This window comes from Delphinus delphis, chromosome 16 (assembly GCF_949987515.2).
Source record: "Delphinus delphis chromosome 16, mDelDel1.2, whole genome shotgun sequence".
Classification (NCBI taxonomy): domain Eukaryota; kingdom Metazoa; phylum Chordata; class Mammalia; order Artiodactyla; family Delphinidae; genus Delphinus; species Delphinus delphis.
The window spans coordinates 59,523,601-59,541,288 of NC_082698.1; the positions used below are offsets into that span (position 1 = coordinate 59,523,601).

General features: G+C 35.1%; 1 protein-coding gene across 4 annotated transcripts in view; it reads left to right on the forward strand.

Annotated features, from left to right (window-relative positions):
* The window catches only part of P4HA1 (prolyl 4-hydroxylase subunit alpha 1), a 94,848-nt gene that overhangs the window by 46,363 nt on the left and 30,797 nt on the right, over positions 1-17,688 (forward strand). For 2 of the 4 annotated variants that reach the window (XM_060034806.1, XM_060034808.1), the window contains exons 6-9: positions 4,162-4,401; positions 7,173-7,369; positions 10,099-10,275; positions 12,292-12,362. In XM_060034806.1, coding sequence (XP_059890789.1) covers positions 4,162-4,401; positions 7,173-7,369; positions 10,099-10,275; positions 12,292-12,362 — 685 coding nt within the window. Of the gene's footprint in view, positions 1-4,161; positions 4,402-7,172; positions 7,370-10,098; positions 10,276-12,291; positions 12,363-13,389; positions 13,461-17,688 lie in introns of all 4 variants that reach the window. The other 2 variants (XM_060034807.1, XM_060034809.1) reach the window with 2 other exon arrangements.

The following is a 17,688-nucleotide window of genomic DNA, read 5'->3' on the forward strand; positions in this document are numbered from 1 at the left end:
GACATATAACATTGTATTAGTTTTGGGTGTACAACATGACGCGGATATGTACGTATTGTGAGATGATCACCACAAGATGTTTAGTTAACATCCACCATCGCACATAGTTACAAAAAATTTTTTTCTTATGATGAGGACTTTTAAGATCTACTCTTCCAGCAACTTTTAAATATAGAATACAGTATTATTAACCATAGTCACCGTGCTATACATTACATCCCCAGGACTTATTTATCATATAACTGGGAGTTTGTACCTTTTGACCACCTTCACCATTTCTCTCATATTAGTTTTAGTCATGCAGAACTTTTTATCTTCTTTCAAAGTCCAAACTATACTAATAAGGTCCACTGACAGAAGTCTCACTTTCATTTCTGTACTCCTCAACCTGTTCCTTTCTTCTTCCTATATGTAACTACCACTTTATTAGCTTTTTCATTTCCACTGTTTCTTTTTGAAAATATAAGCAAATGTATATATATTCCTGTTTCCTTTCAACATCAGCACAGAAGGCAGCATGGTATAAATACTTCCTGTACTTTGGCATTTTAATTTATTGATATGTTCTGGATAGTACTTCATATCCTATATAGAAATCCTCCTCATTTCTTTTTACAGCTGCATGTTACTCTGTTTTGTGGAGTTACCATAGTTTATTTAACTGGGCGCCTATTGATGGACATCTGGTTTGTTTGCAGTCTTTTGCTTTTATAAAAATAATACTTCCATTAACCTTGTGCATATATTATTTTGTTTTTTTGCTAAGTGATCTTTGGGATATTTTTTCTAGAAGTGATGCCATTGAATCAAAGAGGAAATACATAGGAAATTTTGCTAATATTGTCCCAGTTTCCCCCCATAATGGTTCTGTCATTTTGTATTTCTAGCAGCAATATATGAGAGTGCCTATTTCCCCACAGCATCACAAAAAATTTCAAACTTTGAGATTTTTGCCAATCTGATGGCTCACTTTTCTTTAAATGTATACCAATTTCTTTGGTTATCTTTTTTTTTTTTTTTTTTTTTTTTTTGGTACCTCAGACTTCTCTTTTGGAATTGTTTTGTTCCTCCTTGAAACAAATCCTTAAGAAGCCCTTGCATGTACTTTGTTTGGCTTATTATTCTCTATGCTTTCTGAATCTGAAGTTTCATGTATTCTAATGCTAGAATATTGTCCACCAATATTTCTTTAAATAGTGCCTTTTCCACATTCTGTTGTCTTCTTCTGACACATGCTGTTGTCTTCTGTCTTCTTATTTTTTCTTTCTTGTCTTTTAACTAGAACTTCATATGTATTCCTCCTCTCTGCTGCATCCTGGGTAGTTTATCCCATGGTAATTTATTCAGTTCTCACTTCTTGGTTTATTCTTCTCTTTTTTTTGTTGTGTCTAACTTGCTGTTTAACCTGACCAATATGTCTTTATTTCATTGATAATATTTTTAATTTCTGGAAGTTCTATTTCTTCCCCCCACTCAAATCTGCCTGGTCTTTTTTAGGGTATCTTACATGTTCATATTTTCTATTTTTAAAAAATTCTTTAAACATTTTAATCATAGTTGTTTTGTATTCTTAATCTGATAACACCAACATCTGAAGACTGTCTAATACTGGTTTTTAATAGTTTTTGCTAATTTTGCTCATAGTGGCTTGTTTGATCATGTGCTTTGTGATTTTGGATTGTATGCATTTCTTCAGATTGTGTGTTGGAATATTGCAAAACCTGAGGTGAGGGTGCATTTTGCAGAGTATAAATGTTGCTTCTGCCAGTTGTCCTATTGCATTACCAACCTACGACTACTTTAAGTTAAATTCTTGGCTTTAGTTTTCCAGACCATGGAGATAGCATATGTTTGAAATGAAAACCTCCCTGAAAGCGTGCCTGTGGAGTTCTAAGGGATTGTTTTTCACCTACCTGCAGTGAAGACTGAGAAAAACAAGTTCTTTTGTTGTTTCTCTTTGCCAGCTGACAGAGTTTTTTTTCTAGTTCATTCTCCCATTCAAGATGTAGTTCTTCAAGGGTCTGCTTTGTCACTTTGCATGGGCCTGAGGCTTTATCTCCTGTCCCTTTCTTGGTGGTTAAAAATCAAGCTTCTAGTATTCTGATCTAGTGACTGCCTCCAGAGGAGATGCAGCTTCATCCTCTGCTTACCTCTCTAGGTTTCAAGTTCCTTTTTGGTTTTGGCCCTAAGAAATTTGCTTAATTCCTGTGAACTTGGCCATAGTACAAATGGATAATTGTTACATTTAATTCAGCATTTCTAGGTAGAGTCGACCCTTGAACAATGGTGGGGTTAGGGGTGCTGACCCCCCTGAGCAGTTGAAAATCTGCGTGTCTATTTTGACTCTCCCAAAACTTAACTACCAATAGACTACTGCTGACTGGAAGGCTTACTGATAATTTAAACAGTTGATTAACACATATTTTGTATGTTACATGTATTATATACTGTATTTTTACAATAAAGTAAGCTAGAGAAAAGAAAATGTTACTAATAAAATCATAAGGAAGAAAAAATACATTTACAGTACATACATGTATTTATTGAAAAAAATCCACGTATAAGTGGACTCATGCAGTTCAAACCCTTGTTGTTCAGGGGTCAACTGTGTTTTATATCAGAAGCAATTCCCTCCCCACCACCCCAGAATATGTGGTCCAGATGTAATTTTCTCTCTGTTGCTTACTTAACATGGTATACACAAAAAACATAAAATACTCAGGCTCTTAAAGTCTCCACTTAACTCATCTGATTTACTGTTTATAAAAATGCAGTGTTATATGGTTGCTATCATTCAGAGTATATTTGTTACATTTATTTCTTTCTATAGTTCTTTCTCTCTTTTTCCTTATTCTTATGAAAGTAATGGTAATTGTACAATATTTGAAACAAATAGTCAATAATAAAAAGACAAGTAACCAAATTTTTAAATGGGCAAAAGGATTTGAATAGACATTTTTCCAAAGATGATATACAGATGGCCAATAAACATGTGAAAAGATGCTCAACATCATTTAGGGAAATAAAATTTAAAAACCACGATGAAATACTACATCATACCCACAATGGCTATAATAAAGGTGGACAATAACAAGTACTGGTGAGGATGTAGAGAAATCAGAACCCTCATACGTTGCTGGTAGGATTGTAAAAAGGTGCAGCCACTTTAGAAAACAGTTTGGCAGTTTCTGAAAATGTTAAGCATAGAGTTGACATAAGACCCAGCAATTCCACTGGTACATATACTCAAGAGTAATGAAAAAATGTGTCCACAGAAAAACTTGTACATGAATGTTCACAGTAGCATTATTAATAAAAGCCAAAAAAGTGGAAACAACTCAAATGTCCATCAACTGATAAGCAAAATGTAGTCTATCCCAATGGACTAGTATTTGGCAATAAAAAGAACCTTGAAAACATTATGCTGAGTGAAGGAGTCCAGTCACAGAAGACCATATGTTGTGTGATTCCATTTATGTGAGATAGCCAGAATAGGCAAACCTACAGATACAGAAAGTAGATTAGTGGTGTGTAGGGATAGGGCAGGAAAGGGGAGATGATGGGTAGTGACTGCTTAAGGTTACAGAGTTTCTTTTTGGGGTGATGAAAATGATCTAAAATTAGATTATGGTGATGGTTGTACAACTCTGTGAATATACTAAAAACTATTGGATTCTTTAACTGGGTGAACTTTATGGTATGTAAATTACATACCATTAGTGCTTTTGAAAAGGGTTACTGTAGGGGAAGGGAAGAGGGGAAAGAATCAATTGACAGGTTTGTCTCTCTTCCTGTCCATTTATCCCTTGCCCAGATTGTTGGTTAAGAGTTAGATATATCTCATATGGTGATTCCCGCTGTGTTGGAAAATTGCATGCTTCAACTTAATTGATGCTTCATTTTGGTATGATGGCTGATAATTGAAGTCTCGGGTTCTATAGGTCCTACGTTACCTATTAGCTGTGTGATCCTTGCCATGTTTCACTACCTTGTAGATTGTTCCTTTGTTTATAAACTTAGGATAATTCCTGCTTTTCCTACCTCAGAAGGTTGTTGTGAGGTTCAAATGAGAGGGAGATAGTACTTTGAAAGCTGTGTTGTCCTAAATAAGTATATAATAGTATTAAGATTCCTAAAGTTCTCTGTATTTTGTTTCCATAGGAGTAAAACACAAATCATTTCTAACAGTTGAGGACTGTTTTGAGTTGGGCAAAGTGGCCTACACAGAAGCAGATTATTACCATACAGAACTGTGGATGGAACAAGCACTAAGACAGCTGGATGAAGGCGAGGTTTCTACAATTGATAAAGTCTCTGTTCTAGATTATTTGAGCTATGCAGTGTACCAGCAGGGAGACCTAGATAAAGCACTTTTGCTCACAAAGAAGCTTCTTGAACTAGGTATGTTAATTTGGCCTAATTCAAGGTTAAACATGTATTGGTGGATATATAGATATACTAATTATAATTATGTGTGACTGTATATATTTGTCATATAGCTTTGGTACTTTTTATTTGTCGTAAGTCAGGAGCTCATCTGTCAGACATACTTTATCTTTCTGTTTATCCTCTAAATAAATGGCGACTGGTCTTTCTCACCTAATAGTACTACAACAGTAGCTGTGTTTCTCTGCTCTGTACTCTTCAGGAATTTCAAAATTGGACCTAACCTAGCTAACTCAGTCAAAAATATTTGTTTACCCTGTTGCATATTAAATATTGACTCGTGTTCTTTGAAGGAAGTTTTTGGTTTATTGCATTTCATATTCAGAAATAGTGATTTGAAATGTCAACCTAAATAAAAAGGTAAAATGAGGCAAACTCAAAATTGTCAAAAACATGAGTTGAGTAATAGCAGAGGAATTGCATTCAGGACCTGCAAAATGTAGGAAGCTACAGGTGAGTCCATTGAGGGATTGGGGTAGGCTGTGTTTATGGGCAGGGAATGTAAAGAGGGGAAAGTTCAGTTAGAGTCTGTTCAAATCAAAAACAAATGGGGACTAGCGTTGAACATTCCCTAAGCAGATAAAACCAGTCCAGTCATACAAACAAGCTCAATTCAGCTTACTTTTTTTTTTTTTTTTTTTTGATGGTACGCGGGCCTCTCACCGCTGTGGCCTCTCCCATCGCGGAGCACAGGCTCCGGACGCGCAGGCTCAGCAGCCATGGCTCACGGGCATATGGGATCTTCCCGGACCGGGGCACGAACCCGTGTCCCCTGCATTGGCAGGCGGACTCTCAACCACTGCGCCACCAGGGAAGCCCTCAGCTTACTTTTAACACCAGCTCAACTTGGGTGATTTATTGTTCATGCCCCTGGAAACCATAAGCAACATTTCCTAAGATTGATATGAGGCAACCCTTGACCAATTCCCTGTAATTTAAGAAAATTCCAATATTATCAGTTTTCTGAAAATTAGGCATTTATGGGAAATCAGTCTCTCAGTCCTTAAGTTTTGTGGTCCTGAGGGCACATGCATGAGATTTTCCATTTTATATCCTCTGGTTGAAATTCTTTCATAGAAATAAATAGACTGGAAGTATATTTGATTGTCATATTCAAATGTTAGGAAAATATGATATCTTATGAAGATTTTACCACTAGTGTTTTGAACAGAGATATAGTATTTCTGTAAGTATGAGCCAGGGGCCACATGCATCACAATTACTTGGATACTTGTTAGAAATGAAAATTCCTTGATCTCCATACCAGACCTACTAACTCAGAATCTGTGGTGGAGTTGTATGCTAAAAAAATTCATGTGGTCTTTGGTGTATAACGAAGCTTTAAAACTTAAAAAAAATTCTTTTTATGAATAGGTAAATATGTGTATATTAGGAGAGTTGAACAGTTCAAAAACATTGGTCATCTGAAAATAAGCTTTTTTTTTTTTTTTTTTTTTTTTTTTTTGCGGTACGCGGGCCTCTCACTGCTGTGGCCTCTCCCGTTGCGGAGCACAGGCTCTGGAAGCGCATGCTCAGCGGCCACGGCTCACGGGCCTAGACGCTCCACGGCATGTGGGATCTTCCCGGACCGAGGCACGAACCCGTGTCCCCTGCATCGGCAGGCGGACTCTCAACCACTGCGCCCAGGGAAGCCCTGAAAATAAGCTTTTGATAATTAGGTTATTTCTTAGTTGAGTGAATTAATAAATTGAGATATTAATTCAATTACCCTTTTTTCCCCAGTATTTTTTAGTGATATTTTTCCTCCTGACTTAAAAAATACTTCATTGTAGAAAAAAATACAGAATAGTCATCACTCAGAGCCAGTCACTCAGAGATACCCACCAATTTTTTTTGTTTCCTCGTAGTATACCCCCTCCCCTCTTTTCCCTTTCTTTTACAAAAGTAGACTCATATTGTGTGTATCACAACATATATTATGAGCAGTTTCTCAAAGACGAAGTATTTTACAAATCTAAGGCTAGATTTTTTAAACACTTCAATTAATGTCACAAGTGAAATTTCTGTGTTCTGTTCTGTCTTTTTCATTTGTGTGTGTCTGGTGGTTTGGATTTTTTTTCTCCTGGATGGGTGGAGTAGTCCTCCTTTCCCCTACTAAAAGATAGCTAACAATTATGACTAGCAATTCCAAGGCAGTTAGTGGATTCTGGCTTATTTGAAAATTATATTTTTAGTTTCTCTTTTCCATCTCACTTAGAATTTTGGGACGGAAGTCCACTCAGCCCTCAGAAGTAGACTGTGTTCTGCGTTTATAATGTGTCTGTGGTAAAGGTTGCTTTTGAACTGTATACCTTGTCTTCCTCATGGTCATTACATTTCAATCTCAGAAAAATCTTTTCCATTGCTTCAAATAAGTGTAATAAGTAATACTTTAAAATTCATTTGACATCAAAGCTGATTAGTAAATTCTCACATGGAACATTCTCAAAGTAGAAGCGGTAATTGCTACTTTGAAATAAATGGCTGATTCCATCTCCAGAACTCTTTTTGTAGAGGGTGAATATATGTCTTGATGTGCTTTGGGCAGTACAGGTTTATACCTATTGTTTTGGTATACTAATTTTCATTAGTGCCTCCTTTCACTCTCAAAAGCATCCTGGTTTGGAAGGTAAATTTATATATTCCTCAGTTTGTATATTGTTGTATTCTGATGCTTGAACAACTGTAAGCTTACTCATGGACATGCTTTCTTTCATTTCTAATAGATCCTGAACATCAGAGAGCTAATGGTAACTTAAAATATTTTGAGTATATAATGGCTAAAGAAAAAGATGCCAATAAGTCTGCTTCAGATGACCAATCTGATCAGAAAACCACACCGAAGAAAAAAGGGGTTGCTGCGGATTACCTGCCAGAGAGACAGAAGTACGAAATGCTGTGCCGTGGGGAGGGTATCAAAATGGTAAAGTGGAAAAGCCAATTGTGTGTGTGTGGAAGTGGATGTGTGTGCGTGTTTGTACATAGTTCTAGAGAGATTCAGAATTCTTTTATTTTTAAAATTTGTGATAAAAATCAGAATTATTGATAAAGTATTACAGTATGCCACATCACTTTATTATAGGTGTCACACTTAATATGCTCCAACCCTTAGTAAAATAGCTTTAAAACAAAACTTGTGAATCATATACCATTACAGTGCGTTTTTGGTAATTATTACCCTTTTCATAGATTAAAACAGGCTTTTTAAGGTGAAGAATCAGATTTTTTTTTTTTTTTTTTTTTTTTTTTGCGGTACACTGGCCTCTCACCGTTGTGGCCTCTCCCGTTGTGGAGCATAGGCTCCGGACACGCAGGCTCAGCGGCCATGGCTCACGGGCCCAGCCGCTCCGCGGGACATGGGATCTTCCCAGACCGGGACACGAACCCGTGTCCCCTGCATCGGCAGGCGGACTCTCAACCACTGCGCCACCAGGGAAGCCCTTTGTGCATTTTTAATATTTCTTAAATAGACAAAAACATTTCACTAGGCAATCCTGTCAAGGTTGACTAGGAGCAGAACCAAAAGAGATCACTGTATAGATAAATCCACTGTTTCATAGGGTGGTTTAGAATGGTATATTATTTCTATTTAAGATTGCTGAAATCTCTTTTGCATTAAAATATAAGAAAAAACTTTATCACTTCCCTTAAATTATCTAATTCTTGGGCTTCCCTGGTGGCGCAGTGGTTGAGAGTCCGCCTGCCGAAGCAGGGGACACGGGTTCGTGCCTCGGTCCGGGAAGATCCCACATCCCGCGGCGCGGCTAGGCCCGTGAGCCATGGCCGCTGAGCCTGCGCGTCCGGAGCCTGTGCTCCGCAACGGGAGAGGCCACAACGGTGAGAGGGCCGCATACCACAAAAAAAAAAAAATGCACAAAGACTTTAAACAGATTTTGGCTTTAACAGTTATTCTTTAAAATACTAAAACATGTCTATAAATATCTCTTTGTTTATTGTATATCTATATTTATGTATTCGTACTCAGATTACCAGTGCTTCAGGATACTTAATAGGTAATAGGCCAAAAATAATAAAGTTCAAGCGTGGGGAACATAGTTTCTGTTCAGCTTTAGGACTTTTCAGATCCTTTTTATGATAATATGCATTATGGATAGGATATACTTTGTTTCTCAACATTAATTGATCATGGAATCCTTATTTAAGGAATATCATGTGGTACTAGTGTTCAGCTGAATGCGGGCATACGTAGAAGGAGTTAGTGAATTTTTGAAGTGAGTACTTTTAAGTGAAAACATTTGAATAGTGTTTAACTTTTTCCTCTACTACTGATAAACTGAAGCTGGGTTTTACGTTTTTATGTTGATGACTTCCTGGTATTTGATGACTCACTGTTGACAGCCTAACCTGTAACAGCAAATAAGTAGATCATATTTATGTTGACATTTTTGATAAGTTTGTGGATTCCCAGAAGAACATGTTTACTTTCGCTTTGGGAGCTAATAAGTAAATACAAATTAGACTCATGAAACATTTTTTTAAAATTTCACATCTAAATATTTTAGTGTGTCTTTTAAAGATAAGGACTCTTAAAAAATAACCACAATACCATTATCATGGTATTTCCAGTATCACAGTATTCATAGTAGTTCCATAATATCATCAAATATCTAGTCAGTGTTCAGATTTCCAATAGTAAGCAGATATTTTTTATTGCCCTTAGAATCTCTTAAAGAAGAGAGCAAAATAGAACTACAGATATAAAAACAGAAGTCTGTTAATTTGCCAGTTTGTTGATGTAACACACACACGTCAACTCTGCCCCAGGTCAAAGGAGCATCCTTTTTCTCAGAATAGTTAAATTCATCTCATCATCATATAAAAAGCTTATTTGATATAAAACCTTGGATTTGATTCTAGGTAAATAAAGTACAAGAATAAACATGAATCATTATTTGTTTTTGTGTAGTTAATAATTAAAACCAAAACTAATATTATTCCTACCTCATAATATGAAATACTTGTTTAATCAAGAGAAGAATCAGCAATGGAATAACTTATTTAGCTAATATAATACATAGATGATTGAAAGGAACCTTTATTTGTTTTGTTGACCACTCTGTCTTTAATACCTGCTAGTAAAAGCACCTGGCTTCTTTGTTTAATAACTTATTTTCTCTTTTTCAGAGCTACCCATTTTCTTCTTTACTTTAAAAAAAAAAATCCCTTAAAGTTTTTAAAAATTGGGAGGTATTTGGGAAAACCTGGTTAGGTTTTGTTTTGTTTTCTTTTTTTTTTTCTTTTAGACACTTTCTGAGTGCTTCCCGGTTACCTTGTGAAGTTTGGAGCAGTGCTGGCCATTCATTTCATATTTCTATAAATATTTTATTATTTCTTTCATATTTACAATGCCTGAACTTTATTTTGATGAGAGAAGGGGTTAAAGAGAAACCTCACCTTTTAAAAATTTAAGGCCTACCATCTCTTCCAGAAAATAATCATTAATAAAACTTTTAAAATCCTGAAGGTCCCATTTGATGCAGAATATTTGCAGGGTACTGTTTCTTTTGTGTGTTCTTCCTCAGATACTCTGTGTATACACTAGCATGATTATTGTTTCTTATCTTCATAGGAACAAGCATTAAAAATATTATTACTCTAATATATTTATAATATTTTTAACTTTATGTTTAGACTCCTCGGAGACAGAAAAAACTCTTTTGCCGCTACCATGATGGAAACCGGAATCCTAAATTTATTCTGGCTCCAGCCAAACAGGAGGATGAGTGGGACAAGCCTCGTATTATTCGCTTCCATGATATTATTTCTGATGCAGAAATTGAAATTGTTAAAGATCTAGCAAAACCAAGGGTAAATAATTTTTTTCTTTTTTTCTCTCCTCAATTTACTCTACCGGCGTTTCAGTTTTTTCCTTTGCAAGATTATAAAAATGATAATTGACATGGCGATAAGCCCATAGATAGTTTTAGATATTGTTGTTGCAAACTAATGGCATTAACTAAGCTCTGTACCAGTTGTTCTCTGTTATCAACACAAATAACATACCTTGCAACTGGGTTTTAAGCACTTATTTATGAAAATCATAGATGAGATTTTTATTCACACTTGAAAAATTTGTGTTTCAGCACCTTCCTGAAAAAGTTTTCTATGTACTTTGGAGCCCTTTAATCTCAGAGACTAATCAAAGACCAACTTTTTATATCTTCTATAGTTTTATCTGAAATAATACTTGAAGTACTTTTATTCCTGTTTAGGTACATTATTACTAGAAGGATATAGCTGGGTACAAACATCTTGCTAATCTGAAATAAGGACATCATAGTTTTCTGACTTCAACCCACGTCATTTATCTTAATAAGAAAAACAATTTATTGTAAACACAATCCTATAAACTTAGTGTTTAGCATAGAAATTCTTCTTTTGTGGGGGTGTGAGAAAGCCTGCCCTTTATGCTCTTGCCTTTTTTCCCATCAGCTTGTTCTTAAGATCTGTTTGGTCTTATTGATAGTAAAATACAAACCGCCATCATTTTCATAAAGAGATTGTTAAATAAACACTAGGAATATTTTTGCTCAATTATTACACAGGAGTTGGCAAATTTTTCTGTAAAGGTCCAGATAGTGAATATTTTTTATGTTTTGCAGGCTGTATAGCCTGTTATATAACTACTCACCCCTGCTGTTGCAGTGCAAAAGCAGCCATAGAAAATACATAAATGAACGTGGCTATATTCCAATGAAAGTTTATTTCTAAAAGCAGGTGGCTGGATGAATTTGGCCCATGGACCACAGTTTGCTGTTCCATGTTATATCATAAAAGTTGAGTTGTCTGGATATCTGTACTGTAGAATAAACTTGAAGTCAGAATTGTTGTTGTTGTTGTTGTTAAGTTTTACTACTTTTCCAAATGGGTACTTTTTGATTTTTACTAAAGATTACACTTTAAATGGAAAAGACGAGTCTAATATGTATGGATGTTGTCCAAGGGAGTTCTTATAAATCTCTTAAGCAGAATGCCACTTATAATCCCATCATATTCTGTCATTCTCTTTTGGATTTTAGTTCACTATTTGTGGTCAGTAAACCAAAATTACCTTGGTAGAATATTTATTAGGAGTTCATTTCAGCTTGGAGATCAAGTCTTATATTTCTGGGTTTGGAGGCCTCAATCTTCAAAGTGGATGCCTCAGTTGGATTATTTGATCAAGTAATTCAATGGCAATAAAAATTTTATACTCTTTTGTTAACATCTGAATCATCCTTCATTTTTAGAAAAAAGTTTAAAATCATTATCTTGGCTGTCATCTCCTTCTGTTTCTTAACATTTATGAGTTCTTTTCATCTGTCTTTGTGCTCATCCAAGATTATTTCACTGTTTATGTGAAATATATGAGTAAATATCTTGAAGGAAGAAAAGATGACCTTGAAACAAATTTTGAACATTATCTTTGCAAACATTTCCATCACCGAAAAAATTAAAACAAAAAGTTTGGAATGGATTATTAACTGCAAATAGCCATTCTTATAACTATAAGTTAGACTTCAAATTTTAGAAATTTCTTTTCCTCACTTCACGTCCTCTAACCGTTGAAAGAAATTTAATTTCCAGTCTCTTTTGTTTGTGTACCCTCCATTCACACAAAACAAAAACAAAAAATTTTAAAGAACTTTTAAAAATATAAAATATTTAAAAATCAACAGGCTTTCAAGGCTAAACACAGGTGACTGGAAGTCTATGGAATTATTTTCTCTTTTTAGCCTCCTTTGTAAAAAAAAAAATCCCAGAATTCTGACTGATTGGATAAATGTGATTCTTTTTTTTTTTTTTTTTTTTATAATGCAACTATTTTGATGGTTGGCTTCACAGCTGAGGCGAGCCACCATTTCAAACCCAATAACAGGAGACTTGGAGACGGTACATTACAGAATTAGCAAAAGGTAAGAGATGTGTATGCTGCATATTTTGCCCTCTAATGAGTGTTTTGTACATCCTACAGGAATTATTCATTTAAGGGAAGTAGGTCATTTTCAGTCTCCAGTCAAGTCACCACCTATTTTTACGCATGGATAAACTGCTTTGTGTTTCACAGGTCTTTCCCTTTAACTAGAAGTTCTGTTTTTAATATTTAATTGGTCTGTTATTTTTAGGGAGTTAATATGCTTTGCATCGCTCTTCAGGTTAGGAATCAGATATCCAGGAAATGGCTTTTATACTTGTTTTCTTTTTCCTTTTTCTTGCCAAAGAGGGGGGGAAAGAAAGCAGCAGCCTGGATTAATCTAGGAGTAGTCTTTGTTTATGTAGTTCTCTCATATTCATAAATGCTGTGGTGAATTCACATCATTCTTCATGATGATTGTATTGGCATTTGTTCATGCATCTTATAAAATAACATTGTCATTTTGGAGTAATCTATTTCTCCTGTTGGAGTTTTTATTTTAAAAAACTTGCTGACTTAAAAGCTGGCAATGGAAAGAACAGTTATGCTTCAGATCTCAGTCTTTCAAATGCTATTACTTCTGAGTTTAGTTGCCTTCTACTTCACCAGAGAGATTTAACGACAGTTATAGCTTGGTGAGAGTTTTAAAAAATGAATTTAAAGAGACTAAAGAGACCACTAATTATTCTTTTGTCAAATAATTTAAAGAACATTAAACTTCTAGATCTGAGAAAGCACCTGTGAAACCCAGTGCTATAAAAAATTTACATAGAGCTTCAAATGATTTTTAAAAAAAAAGTGAAAGGACAATCTACAACAAAAATCTGTCAACCCATTTTCTCTTGATTTGCAAGTGGCTTTTCTTATTGCCACGTTTCTAAATGTTTTTGCTGATTCGAAACCATTACCTACCATCCAGACCAATCTGAACCCTTCCAATCACCTGTGGCTTGGCAAAACAAAACAAAACAAAAGCCCCAAATTGCCTGCTACGTGAGTAAGTCCTTGTCCTTTCTCTTTTTTTGTAGCTGAGCCGAGCTACAGTACATGACCCTGAGACTGGAAAATTGACCACAGCACAGTACAGAGTATCTAAGAGGTAAGGGAGTAATGGGAAGAATTTTAGTCATATTTGGACTATTTTCTTTCTTGAGAATCTAATTTTCATAAAACCCATCATATGATTTCTAAGAACTAGGGTGTTAGGCATAGGTATTTGATGACACCCGTGCCTGACTTTTCATGATGGACGTGGTTATGGGGCAGTTAATAGAAATTACTAGATTTTAAAATGCCTGCTGAGATATCCCAAACCCTACCTGATAAGTGAAGCTGTGTTCTCATATTAAAGTAAGGGAAGTTCCCAAAGAGTCTTCATTGAACAAGGCCTAATTTGGTCTCTGTAGTAAAGCAGGGGTTGAAAAATCTCTGGGTTACTCAGTAGGTAGTGAGAAAATGAATGCCTTGAAGGATTACCTAACAAATCCTCTGCAAGTCAGTTGGTTTCAAATTCTTTGCTTTTAACAATATTTAAGAGAATCTCCTTAAGTTATTGGCTGATAGATCACTGAAATAATTTTTAATAAAAGGTCACTATGTAACTTATTAGTGTATATAACATATAGGAGCTTACAAAATAAGTGACATTATTTCAACAGAACTCCTTTTCCATCTACTTATTTACATAAAGTTTTCTCAGCTCTCATAAAAATGAAAATAGAAGTATCATTGAGCTGAATTCCGTCTCATTGTAGCAATATTTATTCACAGATACAATACCTAATTGAAAATAACAAAATAAGCTTTTATCCATTAATTAGGAATCTTTTAATATATTTTCACTTTTTATATTTGATGATGATTGTTTAATCATGTTCTTTAATGTATACTAATTATAATTGTAATAACCCATTCTAGGAGACATTTTTTTTTTAACACTTAGGCCTTTATGTTATAGGAAATTTATATTTTTATCAGTTTACATAAATATTTTTCTTGTAGAGAAAATGTGATGAATAAAAGACTTTTGGTCATAGAAATATATCACTCTAGGGCAGGGCTTCTCAACCTCAACACTATTGACATTTTGTATCAGATGATTGTTGTTTGTTGACTGACCTGAGCCTCATAGGATGTTTAGCAGCATCTCTAGTGCCCACTGGATGCCAGAAGCACCCATCATCCCAGTTGTGACAATCAAAAATGTCTTCAGACATTGCCAAATGTACCCTGGCAGGCAAAATTCCCACCACCATGCCTCGGAACTCCACCTCTCTACCCCTGTTGAGAATCACTGTTTTAATATAAAAATGGAATGAAAATGCAAGTTCAAGGAAAAAAAGAAAAGAATAATGTAAAATTTCCAAGTTTTTAAAAAATGCTTCATTAATATAATTTTTTAAAGTGGATGATGGTGGGCATAAAATCATTGTGGTATTTAGAGTCCACTGGATACATAAAATAAGTAATCATTTTTCAGAAATTACCACTGTTTTCAGTATGACAGAATTAAATCCTTTGAAACTCTTACGATGAAAAATTTCATTTGTCAACTAAAAATTGTGCAAAGGAGTACATAGATTTTAACAACTATCTTAGGCACTCAAACAAAAAAAATTAACATTGTTGCTATGAGTCATAGCAAAAGTACTATAAAGGCTAGACAGAATGCACTGATTTCATTTTCTTAATTACTGTTTTTAGGCAAAGCTTTATGTCCTTCACATATTAACCTCCAGCATCCCCACACACATATTCTGGTCTCCTAACTGCCCTATACCACTACCTGTCCCCTTGCCCCTAATCACATTCCTATAATGTGATTTGGATTTTAGTAACACTAATACAAGGTAAGGATTTGCAGTAACTAATTTGGATAGACATGTTGAGCCATGGTTTATAATGCTTCTGTGCATAGTAATTAACGCTCGTTTTGAATAAGCTAATTTTCCATTTTACAGAACCTTATTCATGTCTAAAAAAATGAAGCCGTTATCTATTTTTAATAAAATAACTAAATCCATTGTATATTTTATCAGAGATTACATGATGCTAGGCATTTTTACTGTCATAAACCTAGTAAGTATCTAAATTTTCCAGATTTTGCTGTTTTTAGGAATCATTTAAAACAAAATTTTATGAACTTAATGTTCTAGAAGTCATTTTTGGAACTTTTCTATATAAACAATAGACCTTTTGACAAAATATTCAGCCCACAGAGTCATTGGGCTTTTACCAACAAGTCAAAATAGATTACTCTCAGAAAGGTGGTCTACAAACATTTTTTCTCTCTTAGGAACTAAATACCTCTAAATATTTTGAACTCATTTTTTAAATATTATAATTTTATAGCTCTGAGAAGCAATTTTATTGGATTTTTGAGAAAGGCCCAACCATGCTTCATATTATTTATAATAGCAGAAGATATTTAGCCAGTAGCATTAGAAGCATTAGAAGACTGAGTAACACTACAATAAATTCACCCAGGCTTGGCAAAGTATGCAGTGTGGGTGTGTGTTTGTGTTCAAAACAACATAGTAAAAAGAAGAGTTCCACAGCACAGTGATTTTCATCTTTACTCTTAAGGAAAATTGTTCATCAGCCCTTTTAAAAATAAAATATATATTTTGAGAGAGAGCTCTTAACTGTTAAGGAAGGAATTTGCTCCATAAAATATCTAATACCTTTCATATTTTAACAAATTAAAAGTTTCTACTGTTTTGGAAATCTAATAGCTATGTCAAGACATTTTCTAACCATCACTGTAAATCTGAATTTTGAAGATTTTACAAGTGTAATAAATGAGTGTTTTCTGTTTCCTTCATATTTTATGCCTCTGAAGAAGGCATCTCAAACGCAAAATAGCAGAAAGAGTTTATGTGTACTGATGTCAGTTAATGTGATCCCTTTTACTCTGGGAACATCTGTATTTTGAAAGGGTCAGAAGGGAATTTCAAATATCTGTATTTTGAGAAATTTCTTAAGTGATTGCATCATCATCTGTGGAAGTAAAAATATGTTCCAGTGTTCTAGCAAATAGAATTTTCCTTGGGCAAAGTACTTGTGGAAATTCATTACTGTTTAAAAACATAAAGTTTTTATTTACTTTATTGACTGCGAACTTCTGGCAAATCATTTTTTGTCTTTTCCAATATTTAAAAAAAAATTTACTACGACTTGTTAATGGAGAAGCTAATAATTTTGACTAAATCAAAGAAATGGAATTTTAGTTTTTGAGAGGTAAACATTCAGTTATATGCTCTGAGAAGACAGTTTAGTTATTTGAGCTTGTAAGTCCAGTTAAAGCAACATAAATAATGAGATATGCAAATAAACAGTCTACTTAGTGTGATAGAAAAAGCTTCTTTGATTCTGGTGGAATCAGAATCACTTCTTGGAAGTGATTTCATTTTTTTTACTTTCAAGTACATATTTCCTACAGTATGATATTTTATTATGCTTGAGATTTAATTTACCGCATGTTAAGGAGCAAATACAGTGTAAAAATATATTAATATTTTTACAATATAGAGATCAACGCAAATAGCTTTTTTTTTTAAATTTGATTTTATTTTTTATACAGCAGGTTCTTATTAGTTATCCATTTTATACATATTAGTGTATAGATGTCAATCCCAATCTCCCAATTCATCCCACTGCCATCCCACCCCCCGCAAATAGCTTTGAATGATAATCAGATTTTTTTTAAGTGTCATAATTTTTTTAATGAATAATTTTTAAAATAAATTTATTTATTTTTGGCTGTGTAGGGTCTTTGTTGCTGCACACAGGCTTTTCTCTAGTTGTGGTGAACAGGGTCTACTTTTTGTTGCGGTGCGCGGGCTTCTCATTGCGGTGGCTTCTCTTGTTGTGGAGCATGGGCTCTAGGCGCGCGGGCTTCAGTAATTGTGACACGCGGGCTCAGTAGTTGTGGCTTGTGGGCTCTGGAGCGCGGGCTCACTAGTTGTGGTGCACAGGCTTAGTTGCTCAGTGGCATGTGGGATCTTCCCAGACCAGGGCTGGAACCCGCGTCCCCTGCATTGGCAGGTGGATTCTTTTTTTTTTTTTTTTTTGTGGTACGTGGGCCTCTCACTGTTGTGGCCTCTCCCGTTGCGGCGCACAGGCTCTGGACACGCAGGCCAGGTGGCCGTGGCTCACGGGCCCAGCTGCTCTGCGGCATGTGGGATCTTCCCAGACCGGGGCATGAACCCGTGTCCCCTGCATTGGCAGGTGGACACTCAACCACTGCGCCACCAGGGAAGCCTGGCAGGTGGATTCTTAACCACTGTGCCACCAGGGAAGTCCAAATTGGCATAACTTTTAACAAC